A 12,912-nucleotide genomic window follows, 5' to 3' on the forward strand; every position below is an offset into this window, starting at 1 on the left:
GGGAGCGTTGCGGCAGCTGCGCGGTCAGGCTTTCAGTAGCCTTCGCGTCGCGTTCCGATGCGGTTGCGTTTTTTCTTCCCCTAGGGGGACATTATCCGTCGCGGTTGGCCGCCCCCTGGAAGCTACATGTCGCTTCCAGGGGCAGCTCGAACGCTAGCGAAAATCGGGACCCTAACGCCGCGCGTGTAAACGCGCGCAAAAGCTCGATGTAAACGCCCCCATTCACTTGAATGGGAGCGTTTACCGCGACGTTCCGAACGCTTGCGGTAAACGCTCCACAAGCGTCCGTCTGAACCAGCCCTATCTGTCCTCCATTTAAAACATGGACATTAACCCATAACAGCTTCCTGGTCAGCACACTGTTAAACTGTAATATCATCCACTTGAGCCATAGGGAAACGTGGACAGTTGTAACTGACAGCTGGTGAGATATAACTGACAGCAACTGGTATATTGTCAAAACTGAAAGGGAACACTGTAAGAAGAAAATGTTGAGCTTCTGAGAGGAACTGACAGTGAGGTAAGTATGTAATATTAATTTGCAGCTCAGGGTTCAATCTTCAATTGCAGTGTTTATTTTAAGTAATTGTACTCGCTTCAAGTTCTCACGGGCTATGTCCCATTTGTTTCCCTTATGACTGCAAGACGATAGTATTTCATAAATGAGCTCAGGGTTCCATCTGGACTGGTTACTATGGACACACACACTCCTATTCAGTGACTGCAGCCTTCATCTAATTCTGTATCGAAACTTTGCAGGCAGCACAGATACAGTAGCGCAGGGATAGACCTAGTGTGTGCACCACGTGACATCCTCCTACGTTGAACGTTCTATGGATCTGTTTTTTTTCCTCTACCTGCGTGCAACCAAACATTCTACATCTCATCCTGTGATTGGAGGAAGTTTGAAGACAATGATCCTATCGGGACGGTTATACAGCCTTTGTTACAAGCTGGGGGGTGGAGACTGTCCCTGATTGGCTGTGGCTGACATGCATGCACGCCTCGGCTTCAGCTTCATACAGGAAGTCACAGATGACTTGAGTTGAGTTGAAGGTGAAGTTGTGTTGTTATATGTGTTGTAAACCAGCTGTCCTCCGTTATTTTGCAGCAGTAATGATGACAGCTGTTTGTGATCCAGCTGGGAAAGGAATGGCTGTATATCCATGCTGTGCATTGTGGAGAACCTCTACCTTATTCTGTTCTGCATCTTCAGCTGTGTGGCTGCATTATGCTGTATTATTTTTATATTTGGCTATCCAATGCTGTGTTACATCTAGCTGCTATTACCCTGTTGAAAGTGCATGTGTATTTATATGTAAATTGTGCTCAAATGATTAATCAACTCTGCATAGAATGTAAAATAAAATAAAAGTTTTTCTCTGTCAATGTTCATATTGTGAAAATATTGCAGAACAGCTCCTACATGTTTGCTGATGTTAGAAGGGGTGATTATGCAATTTTTCCAACTTAGTGCAAATGTTGTTGCAATTTGTATGCAGCTTGCAATTGGGATAATCTAAATCAGGTTATCATACCTTACAACTTTTGGAGCCTGGAAAAATGATGCTAAGACCTGCCCTGCCACACCTTTAGCAATGCCTCAAATTTGCATGCGGTGTGCCCTTCTTCCTCCCATCTACAGTTCCCTGGTGTCTAGTGGTCCACACACACACACACACACCATATGGCTTCCTTGGTGTCTAGTGGATTCCCCGGTTTCTAGTGGTTCCCTTCCCTATATGACTTCCCTGGTGTCTAGTGGTTCTAGCTTCCCTATCCCATATGGTTTCCCTAGTGTTTAATGGTCTTTTCCTCTCTGTTCCATATGGCTTCCCTGGTGTCTAGTTGTTCTATCCTCCCTATTCCTTATGGCTTCCCTGATGTCTAGTTGTTCTCTCCTCCCTATTCCTTATGGCTTTCCTGGTGTCTAGTTGTTCTCTCCTCCCTACTCCTTATGGCTTCCCTGGTGAGTACATTTGAATTTGGCGCCGGTAGACTTGGGCGCAGGATCCAGCTGTTATAAGTCCGGGCCAAATTAATTACTATTCCCCCTCCAGGCTGCCGTGGATAGTGGGGGAATGAAATAATTCGGCTTCCAGCTACTGCTGGAAGCTGAATTATTATGATTTTTAAGCAACCTCGGCTCCGTCTTCTGACGGTTCCGACGTTACTCACTGAGCGCCGCTATAGACTGAATCACTTTATAGTCTATGGCGGCGCTGGCTGTGCCCAAATCTAGCAGCGCTGAAAAGCACTGCTCCGTCCCTGGTATCTAGCTGTTCCCCCTCCCATTCACCATGCATATTCTGTGGTATCACCTCTCCCTAGCTCATATAGCTTCCATGGTCTTTAGTTCCCCCGCACCCATCCTGTGCTCCTCCAGCCCAGTATACGTGCTGTGGTAGCTGTGCTTCTCTCACCTCCTCTGGGCGCTCCACCAATGTGCATCCATCTTCTCACTATTTGGTCTATTGTCTGGTCTCTCAGTCTCATCACGTTGCATGTAATCACACGACACAAGAGGAGTAGCAGGCTCAAGTGCAAGAGGTGAGTGTTGAGAGGATAGACTCTCAGCATTAAAGTTTGTCTGATATAATCTCATAGCCTCACTCCCCTCCGTGTAGAACCGCGTCCGTACTGCGCTTTCACAAGTACAGCCCGCACCTACACAGCTCAAAGGCACTCGTGTACGAGAAGCTTTGTGATATTATATATACGCAGACCATACTCACACAGTCTCAGTATGGCTGCTGTGCTTGCACATTGAGGGGAGCACGCCCACCAACAAGGAGAGGGTCCCGGGTAGCAGAAGTGGAGCATTTAGAGACATCCCACTACTTGGGCAAGTATCTGTGTTCATATTTTATGTCACAGGTTTCTAACATCAGTGGAGTGCCCAGAGGAGGGTGAGGTAAGCACAGCTACATATACTGTGTATATATATGTATCGGTATATATTTTCTTCTTTTTTTCGTTTTAGAAAGGCACCATGTCACTAACTCGTTTAGGACGTCTGGGACAAAAGTCCAGTGTCTTGTTCCTGTGTGATATGCAGGAGAAATTCCGACATAACATTGCATTCTTCCCTCAGATCGTGTCTGTGGCTTCCAGGATACTTCAGGTAAAAAAGTATAGAAAATTAATTAAACATTAGTAAGTGTACTTTTTTGTGCATAGACAGCATATTACATTTGTCCTCCACCAAAGGGTCCATGAGGGGACAAGAAGCACATAACAGTTTAAAAAGACAATTCCCACTTCCACTCCTCAGTGCTTTCTTGTCTCTTGGGATAGGAGGAAGTCATCTTCCTTGGGAGTCCTAGGGTAAGTGCAACCACCATCCCACCTATCCGGGGGCAGCCTGGTAGGTGAACCCTGGAAGGGGTATGGTGGGTTAGTGGTCTGCGGTGTCTGGAACTCTGGCGTTTAGTATAGCTTGCTGGGTGCTTGTTTTCAGCCACTAGACCTGTGGATGTGGGCCTAGCATGGTGGCGCACTGGCGCCCATCATGTCAGCACGGATTTCTGCCTGAAATTATCGCGGTGGTTCACTGGCTGGTCAGTGAACGTGCATGAGGGACACGGAAGATGCCGTAGGAGGGAGACAAATGGCGCACACTATAAAGTGCAATGGATGGACGGGCTTACAGTGTTTTCTGGCCTCAAAGGACCATAGTGGACACTCAAGGTGTGGACAAGATTCCTAATACTAACGAAGTAAGGCTTGTGGCTCTTGTTTAGCATGCTGTTGCACATGTTATGAGGGAGGGGTTTCTGATGGCTACTTTATCTCATGTTTTTAAAGGATCTTGTGCCAAGAAAAGCCACTGAAAAGACCCACCATGTTAACAAATGTATTTGTAAAACAAAATTGTCTTCCTGTTATAGGAAGCCTCTTTGCCACTCATGCACCTCTTCTGTTAAAGGAAACCTGAGATGGGATAGTTGGGTGTATTTATACTTACCTGGGGCTTTTCTCCAGCCTCAAGAGGTGCATGGGCTCCCTTGCTGTCCGCTCTGGCCACTCCATACACTTGATATATTAGGCAAGAGCCAGAATTCTGCAGATATCCATTCTGTTGCAGTGGGATGGGGAACAGAAATCCATAGACAGTCAGTTCTGGATATCAGATCGGTAAAGGATTCCTTCAACTGTTGGACAGAGCAAGAATATTTGAAAAAAGGGATCCACTGTATTTGCAAGAATCCAGTTGTAATAACAACGGATACAAGTCTCTGGGGTTGGGGAATCCACAAATTTATCACAGGGTATGGAAGGATTTTTGAAAAAGTAATCAAAGAACTCCAGAATTTATTGTGAAACATTTTATCCCAAACATTCTAGACTTTTTGCTGGAAGGAGTGGAAAAGACTTAAAACTTAGCACGTTAAGCGCTCAGCTAGCAGCCCTGGGAGCATACTTTAACATGTCTATCGCATAAGGTCCTCTAGTTAAGGGTATTAAACAGCCAGAACAGTGTTTCATGGATAAGTCTTTACTAGCAATATAGGAGGAAACAATGGCGGTTGATTCCCTAACCATTTTCTTGCTCATCAGTGCGAGTTAATTTTAGCGCATGCATACGAGACGCTTGGCAGTGTAGCATGCGCTCGTAAGATACGCACGATCGTTCTCAGTGCCCCACTATTTCTAGTAGTGGCCGCACTAGTCAAGTATCGCAGTCACACTAAAAGTATAGCGCACGGCACTGAGAATGATTGCTGGTAACTTAGGTGCCAGGACCATGCGTAGCGTGCGCGTGCTAAAATTAATTTGCACCGATGAGCGTGATAATGGCTAGTGAATCAACCCCAACCCAGTTGGTGAGACATAATATTAACATCACCATTTTTTTTTCTTCTGTAAAGATAACTAATGCTTTGCTTGAAGAATCACTTATTTTCATGAGTAGGTGTGTTCAGTTTATGTTATTGCCACTAGGTGGCGGCTGAACTCTACAAATACAGAAGCCAGTAAACCTGCTAATTTGGTTTATCTTTTTTTATCTGTAGGGGTCGGGGGAAAAATGAGTTGCACTTACCCGGGGCTTCTAATGGTCCCCCGCAGACATTCTGTGCCAGCACACCCACTCACCGATGCTCCGGCCCCGCCTCCGGTTCACTTCTGGAATTTCAGACTTTAAAGTCTGAAAACCACTGTGCCTGTATAGCAGTGTCCTCGCTCCTGCTGATGTCACCAGGAGTGTACTGCACAGGCCCAGACCCAGGGCCGGCCCGCTCATGAGGCGGGGTGAAACTTTTGCCTCAGGCGGCAAAATTCTAGGGGCGGCATCCGCCCGTCCGTGGGGTGGGGGGCGGCTGCTGCTGAGCTGGAGGGGTAGCGGGCAGGACGGGGGTATTGGGCCTCTTACTGTCTGTCGGCTGCTTACTCTACATTTAAAGCTGGAGGGGAGCGCAGATCGGGGGACCCAGGCGAGGGTGGGGGGGTCCGACCCCCCCACACCGCAAGGCCCAATACCCCCGATCTGCCCGCTACCCCTCCAGCTCAGCGGGGGAGGGGGGGCGGCGGCCGGCAATTTTTTCAAAATTTGTCTCAGGCGGCAAAAAGTCTAGGGCCGGCCCTGCCCAGACCATACTTAATTCTAAAATCGTAGATAGCAGGACTTCCTATTTTTACTCTCCAGTCCTTCATGGAGTGTTGTGCTATAATTAGCCAGCAGCACGGTGTGATATCTGCCTTCTCAGACAACCAGAATTGTTCACTTTTGTCTTCGTTCATTTTAAAGCCGGCTAATGGCTCCGTTTCTTTGACCTTCTTGCCGGTTATCCCGAGCTCAGCTGCGCAGAAGGATTTCTCCGGCCCCGCTGGGCCAATTTTCCCAAAAATGTTTTTTACTGCACACAGCTAGCACTTTGCTAGCTGCGTGCATTTTCCGATCGCCCCCCCCCTCCAGACCCCTTGCGCAGCCTGGCCAGGCTGAGGGGTGGATCGGGATTCCCTCTGACGTCCACGACGTCGGTGACGTCATCCCGCCCGGTCGCCATGGCAGGGGAAGCCAGGGAAGCCCAGCAGGAAACCCCGTTCTGAACGGTATATCCTGCTTACTCTGATCGCCGAAGGCGATCGGAGTGGGTAGGGGGATGCCAGAATTGGAACGGCAAGGGGGTTAAACATTGACAACAGTTTTGGTATTTGGACTTTGAGATGACATCTAAATAGCAGTAAATCATCTACAAATAAAGTTTATTTGATCTCCACCCCTCCCAGCTGAGTGCCTTTGTTTTCTTGCTCTCTTTTAAATATATTGCTATTAGTTATATAGCTAAGTTAAATAAAAGTGGGGCCAAAGGGCAGCCCTATTGCGTTTTTTTTGTACTGAGATAGGATGGTAAAATGTGTGCAGGAATTTTGGCTGCAGGGTTGATATGCATAGTTACCGGTATATAGATTTCATCATTGTGCCAATTAAATTATTTTTCTTAATACTAAAATATGTCCAATTCTTGCAGGAAATGGAGTAGATTTTAGTAGTTAGGCCTGGGGGCACACTGAGCGGATTTGAATGCGATCAGTCGGCCGCATCCGCCTGCAAATCCGCTTGGCTAATGTATTTCAGTAGGCTAGTGCACACCGGCGGTTTGAGGTTTTTAGCAAACCGCAAACGTGCCTCCTGCTGCACGTTTGCGGTTTGCTAAAAACCTCAAACCGCCGGTGTGCACCACACATTGAAATACAATAGTCAAGCGTTTTCACTGGCTGATGCGGCCGGCGGATCGCATACAAAATCTGTGTGCACCCGGCCAAATATCGTCTCTCTGCTCCCAAAACCGCTAGCGTTTTGATGATCTGCTAGCGGTTTTGGTGTGCACTGGGCCTTTGTAACACTGCTAGCACTCCATAAAGCAATGACCTGCTAAGAATGATTGGAATATTACATCTCTAAGGCCGATTTCACACTTCGGATTGGCGGTAGCGATGCGGCGCTAGGGCCGCACCACCAAGAACAGCCTTCAGGGCTGTCCGCGTTAGTGTGCGGTAATCCCCATCTGGCAGCTGGCCAAGCAGGAAGTGATGCTTAATTTCTGTGGCCGAAGCAATCACGTACACGGAAACGCATTCCTAAAATACACTTCCATGCATGCGCCACACGTATAACTTGTGGCAGACATTATAAAAAAAAAACACACATCGCTATAGACTTACTTGACTTCAGGTCCGCTGTGTGCCACCGCAGAGCCACATGGTAATGTAGGTTTGCCCTCGCGTCAGGGATGCAGCGAAAACATCATTTCCGTTACATCGCAAGGCCCCATAGACTAACATTGCCTAGCGGTGGGCTGCAGTAAAATACCGCACCACCCCAGTGTGAAAGGGCCCTGAAGTAACCTATCTTCTATGTAGTCTTCTGTGTTTGGGTTTGATTCCGTTATGAGTTTGGGTTCTGTTTTCTGCAGTAATTATAGTAGTCTTGTGGTTATTAAAACAAAAAAAAATCAGTCACCCCCCTTTTCATTTGGGTCATAAATATTATACACAATCTATTTCCGGAGGGGATAGGAGGCGCCCGTGTAGTGTATTGGGTGTTCTCTTTGTACAAAGAGACTCCACTTGATATACAGTTAAGAAGGTTTATTTAGCACAATAGACAACGCGTTTCGCGGTCCAAGCCGCTTCCTCAGGTCAATGACAGGTGCTTGGGATAGAGTCTGTAGAGCCTGAGTGCTAAAGTTTTGGCGCTCAGGCTCTACAGACTCTATCCCAAGCACCTGGGATAGAGAAAGAAACACAACATAGATATGTGTGTGCTAGGCACTGTACATACACTTGTCTATCTCATGATGTTACATGTCACGTCCAGTATCCTTTAAGCAGAATGATTATGAGCCACTGATGAGCCAAAGCTTTGGACAACTTGGGATTTCAACATAAACTTCACATGTTCTTTTTATGTGTCTGCTGGAACAGGGCAACATTGGTTCACAGCTTTTTTAGATTCCAAATCATCACAGATCTTTTATGAGGTGATGTAAGGCAGAGCTCCCCAACCCTGTCCTCAAGGCCCACCAACAGTACATGTTTTGCAGAAATCCACAAACATTCACAGGTAAGGCAGCAGAGCTGATTAACTACCTCTGTGGCTTTATACAAAACATGCACTGTTGGTGGGCCTTGAGGACAGGGTTGGAGAACACTGAATTAGTAAGGGGTACGTATATAGTATATAGTGTTTTTTCTAACATTGCATCATTCTCTAATATGTGCAGATTACACAACACTCAGCATTCAAAATGATTCTTTCAGAGCAGTCTGTGAACTAATGACCTCTCCTCTGGCAGAGGAAAAGTAAATAGTTAAGGAACAGTTGAGATAATAAAAGTCAGAAAACAGCCCTCTCCACGACTTTGAAAGTCGTAGAGATTAATGGCTTTTTTGTATAGAGATAACAACTAGAGTTTTTTAACTCTTCCTGTACTGGAAACAATTAGACTGATGTATCTGATCTTAATGTTTTATTTCTTAGCTGTACTACACATACAAATCATAATATCATAATTTTTTTTTTCGCTTCAGTGTCCCCACTTCACCACTGAGGGGTTTTACCCCCTGAGCACCAGAGCAATTTTCACCTTTCAGCGCTCCTTCCATTCATTCGTCTATAACTTTATCATTACTTATCGCAATGAAATGAACTATATCTTGTTTTTTCCGCCACCAATTAGGCTTTCTTTAGGTGGGACATTATGCCAAGAATTATTTTTTTCTAAATGTGTTTTAATGGGAAAATAGGAAAAATGTGGGGAAAAAAATAATTATTTTTCAGTTTTCGGCCATTATAGTTTTTAAATAATGCATGCTACTGTAATTAAAACCCATGAAATGTATTTGCCCTTTTGTCCCGGTTATAAAACCATTTAAATTATGTCCCTATCACAATGTTTGGCGCCAATATTTTATTTGGAAATAAAGGTGCATTTTTTTCTTTTTTGCGTCCATCCCTAATTACAAGCCCATAGTTTATAAAGTAACAGTGTTATACCCTCTTGACATAAATATTTAAAAAGTTCAGTCCCTAAGGTAACTATCTATGTATTTTTTTTAATTGTAAATTTAAAAAAAAAAATTTAATTACAAAAAAAATAAAAATGGGGAGTGTGGGAGGTAATGAGTTAATTTTATGTGTAAAAGTCATTTATTTGTATGTGAAAAATGTGTAGGGTGTAGTTTACTATTTGGCCACAAGATGGCCACAGTAACTTTTTGTTTTAATGCGACCTCCAAGCTTCCTCCCGGAAGCTTGGAGGAAGTATAAGGAGGCTGGACACGTGAGTTTTTTCTCACAATGATCGCGCTGCCCATAGGAGAGCAGCGGATCATTGCGGGGCTTAGATCAACGAACGGGAATGGATTTTCCCGTTCATTGATCTCTGGGCGAGCGGGCGGCGGCGTGTTTACTAGCGGCGGGCGGCGTGTTTACGAGCAGGAGCGCGGACAGCGTCGGGAACGCGGAAAGTACGTATTTCTCCGTCCCTGGTTGTTAAAGGATGGGAAAAGGGGCGGAGAAATACGTGCGCGGGGGTAAAGTGGTTAAGAGCATATCACCACCAGTGCTGCTCATCAGGATTCCGGATATCCGTGTAACCCGGATATCCGAACTTTTTTACGCTTTTGGATTAGGATTCCGGATTAAAAAAAAAATCCGGCCAGCTTTTTGCGGATATTTGGCCGCATAACCCGGATATCCGCAGATATTGCGGGTATCCGGATCCGAAATACTGTAACTAAGGAGATGATGTCCTGGAGCCAATCAGAAGGCTCCCAGCAGAAGCCCTAGCAACCATTCACAGAGGGGAACCCTGGCCAGCCCCCCTGTATATAAGGAGGGCTGCCATGATGAGACATATCGTCTTAGCTTGCTGAATGCTCACTGAGAGACATGCTCCAGTGCTCGTGGCCTACCAAGGGCTGTACACCGTTATAAACCTAAAGCTGTTCAGTGATTAACCCCTTCACTACTATCACTACACTATTGTTAAATCATTAATTAGCTTGATTGATGTCATAGTGTGACCGTCAGTGTGTGCTCCAGTGCTGCTGGGCCAAGGGCTGTACACAGTGATAAGCTGTTCAGTGATTAACCCCTTCACTACTATCACTACACTATTGTAAAATCATTAATTAGCTTGATGTCATCTGTGTGACAATCAGAGTGTGTGCTGCAGGCAGCTGCTATGTGTCTGTGTGTGTGCTGTGTACAGACCAGGCCAGCTGCTGCCTGCTGGCCAGCTATTAGCCTTAGGTATAAGTTAGGGATTAGGGGATAGGATTACTATGTTATTGTGTAGTTAGTACTGTAGTACTGCAGTCAGTGTGCTAGTAGTTGTTAGAGTAGTAGTACTACTGTGTTAGCGTTCTACAGAACTGCTGTGCTGTGAGCAGTGCCAGTGTGACCGTTAGTGTGCACTAGTGTCTTCTCCTCTGCTGTCTGACTGTCACTCGGCACTTGTCACTTGCTACGTGGCACTTGCCAAGTGGCACTTGTCACATGGCACTTGCCACGTTGCAAGTGCCATGTGACCTTTGGCAAGTGACACGTAGCAAGTGCCACTTGGCAAGTGACACGTGCCAATTGCAACATGCCACGTCCGGCATGTTCCTGGCACACATTACATCTGCTGCTGCTGCTGCCGCCTTGCCTTGCTCCTGCTGCCTGTGCAGCTCCCACCACCAGGCCAGGGTGCCACAGGCCACTGATACCACCTATATTTAACCCAAAACACAATTGCTGCATCATTTTTGGAGGTGTCTTGGCTGAAAACTGTCATGTCCCACACTCTAACTCTCTGTCAATCACCCTTTCCACAGTCCTACCTTATGTGTCCCCCCTCCCTTTAGATTGTAAGCCTTGGCAGGGCCTCCCCCTTCCCTTAGTGTGTCCTTCTTAAAGAGAACCCGAGGTGGGTTTGAAGAATATTATCTGCATACAGAGGATGGATCTGTCTATACAGCCCAGCCTCTGTTGCTATCCCAAACCCCCTAAGGTCCCCCTGCACTCTGCAATCCTCATAAATCACAGCCACGCTGCTGACAAACAGCTTGTCAGAGCTGGCTGTGTTTATCTCTATAGTGTCAGTCTGCTGCTCTCCCCGCCTCCTGCAGAACTCCGGTCCCCGCCTGCATCCCATCCCTCCCTGCTGATTGGAGGGAAGGGACAGGGGCAGGGACCGGAGCTATGCAGGAGGCGGGGGAGCAGCTGAGACTGACACTACAGATGTAAACACAGCTTCACAGCACGGCTGTGATTTATGAGGGATTGCAGAGTGCAGGGGGACCTTAGTGGGGTTTGGGATAGCAACAGAGACTGGGCTGTATAGGCAGATCCAGCCTCTGTATGCAGATAACATTCTTTAAACACACCTCGGGTTCTCTTTAATTTTACTACCCCAGCAATTACACCCTTCTCATGGACTAACTCGTACTTGTTTTGCCGGGTCTCTGTAAACCACATTTTATACTCTGATTGTATGTATAACCTTGTGCTATGTTGTATAACCGTTTGCTACCTCTCTGTCTGTCACCCCTTGTTGCAATGTATGTATCTCTATTTATTGTCCAGCGCTGCGTAATATGTTGGCGCTTTATAAATACAATAAATAATAATAATGTCCCAGTTGTGCGGTTGGACTTCGGACACAATGTGGGCTGCACGACCGCTGTCTGGAACCTAGGCCTAATGTGAATTGACAGACATTTTTTTTTTTGGGGGGGGGGGGGGCATTTTAAGTCCCCACATCATCAATTAGTGTTCCCCTTTACAAAATAGTGATGCTACATGCCTCATATACCCTAAAAATCGTTTTTAAAACAATTTAAAGGCCACTTCCGGTTTTCTATCCGGATATCCGAATCTGCCGGATACTAGGGTCGGATATCCGATTCGGATCAGGAAATTTTGAACTCGGATATCCGACCCGGATCGGATAGCAGGTTATCTGGATCCGAATCTGATCCAGATTTTGAAAAGGGGTATCCGAGCAGCACTGATCACCACCTTTAGATTGTAAGCTCACAAGGGCAGGGCTCTCTCCCCCTTTTGTGTCTTGGAAATCATTATACATTTCATTCATCATGTTACTTTTATCACTGCTATTAGCAATTCTGTATTTTGTATCGTTTTTGTCTCTAATTATGTATCTTGTATATTGTTGTACACCATTGTCTGTATTATTATGTACCCCATGTTCGTTTCTTACTTTGTACAGTTTACAGAATATGTTGGCGCTTTATAAATCAATAATAAAAATGTTTTTAATTGTATTACACTGTGAAGAGTTTGTTTCGTATGATGGGATACAATAGAGAAAATAATAATCTTTGAAGTGATTAAAAGCTTGCCACGGTATTGTGGGACACCTTGTAAGATCACAGCTGCTTGACTCGACCAATCTAACAGAGGGCCTAGAGGCTGATTCTGATTCCATTTCAGTGTTCGCTTCTCAGGTGGTGTTTGGAGCGCAGAAGTAAATATTTTACATTTTTTTTATGTAAGCGGGTCATGAAAATTACACTGTTTTTCATGTTTATATTTGTTTTTTGGTGTATGTATGTTAATTTATCACATTGGATGTAGTACTTTTGTATATTTTGAAAGTTAAACATTTCACCAGCAGACTGTAATTCTTTACGATTTTTCTATCCATAGGCTGGCAAGATTTTGGAGTTACCAGTCATAGTGACAGAGCAGTACCCTAAAGGACTTGGCCCCACCGTGCCAGAGCTTGGAACCGATGGCATCAAGAAGTATTCCAAGACCTGCTTCAGTATGTTGACCCCGGAAGTGGAGCAGGAACTGCAGTCGTTTCCAGAGAGACGGACGGTTATCCTCTGTGGCATTGAGACGCAGGCCTGCATCATGGTATGCGCAATAACTAATTACCATGAGAGACCTTA

General features: G+C 45.7%; 1 protein-coding gene across 3 annotated transcripts in view; it reads left to right on the forward strand.

The window, feature by feature from the left end:
• Positions 1-495: 495 nt before the first annotated feature.
• The window catches only part of ISOC2 (isochorismatase domain containing 2), a 29,685-nt gene continuing 17,268 nt past the window's right edge, over positions 496-12,912 (forward strand). The window contains exons 1-3 of one of the 3 annotated variants that reach the window (XM_068242883.1): positions 496-520; positions 2,984-3,124; positions 12,665-12,877. In XM_068242883.1, the coding sequence (XP_068098984.1) occupies positions 2,993-3,124; positions 12,665-12,877 (345 nt within the window). In that variant the 5' untranslated portion in view covers positions 496-520; positions 2,984-2,992. Of the gene's footprint in view, positions 521-982; positions 1,057-1,104; positions 1,237-2,983; positions 3,125-12,664; positions 12,878-12,912 lie in introns of those variants that run through there. The other 2 variants (XM_068242882.1, XM_068242881.1) reach the window with 2 other exon arrangements.

The sequence above is a fragment of the Hyperolius riggenbachi genome, chromosome 6 (assembly GCF_040937935.1).
Source record: "Hyperolius riggenbachi isolate aHypRig1 chromosome 6, aHypRig1.pri, whole genome shotgun sequence".
NCBI lineage: Eukaryota > Metazoa > Chordata > Amphibia > Anura > Hyperoliidae > Hyperolius > Hyperolius riggenbachi.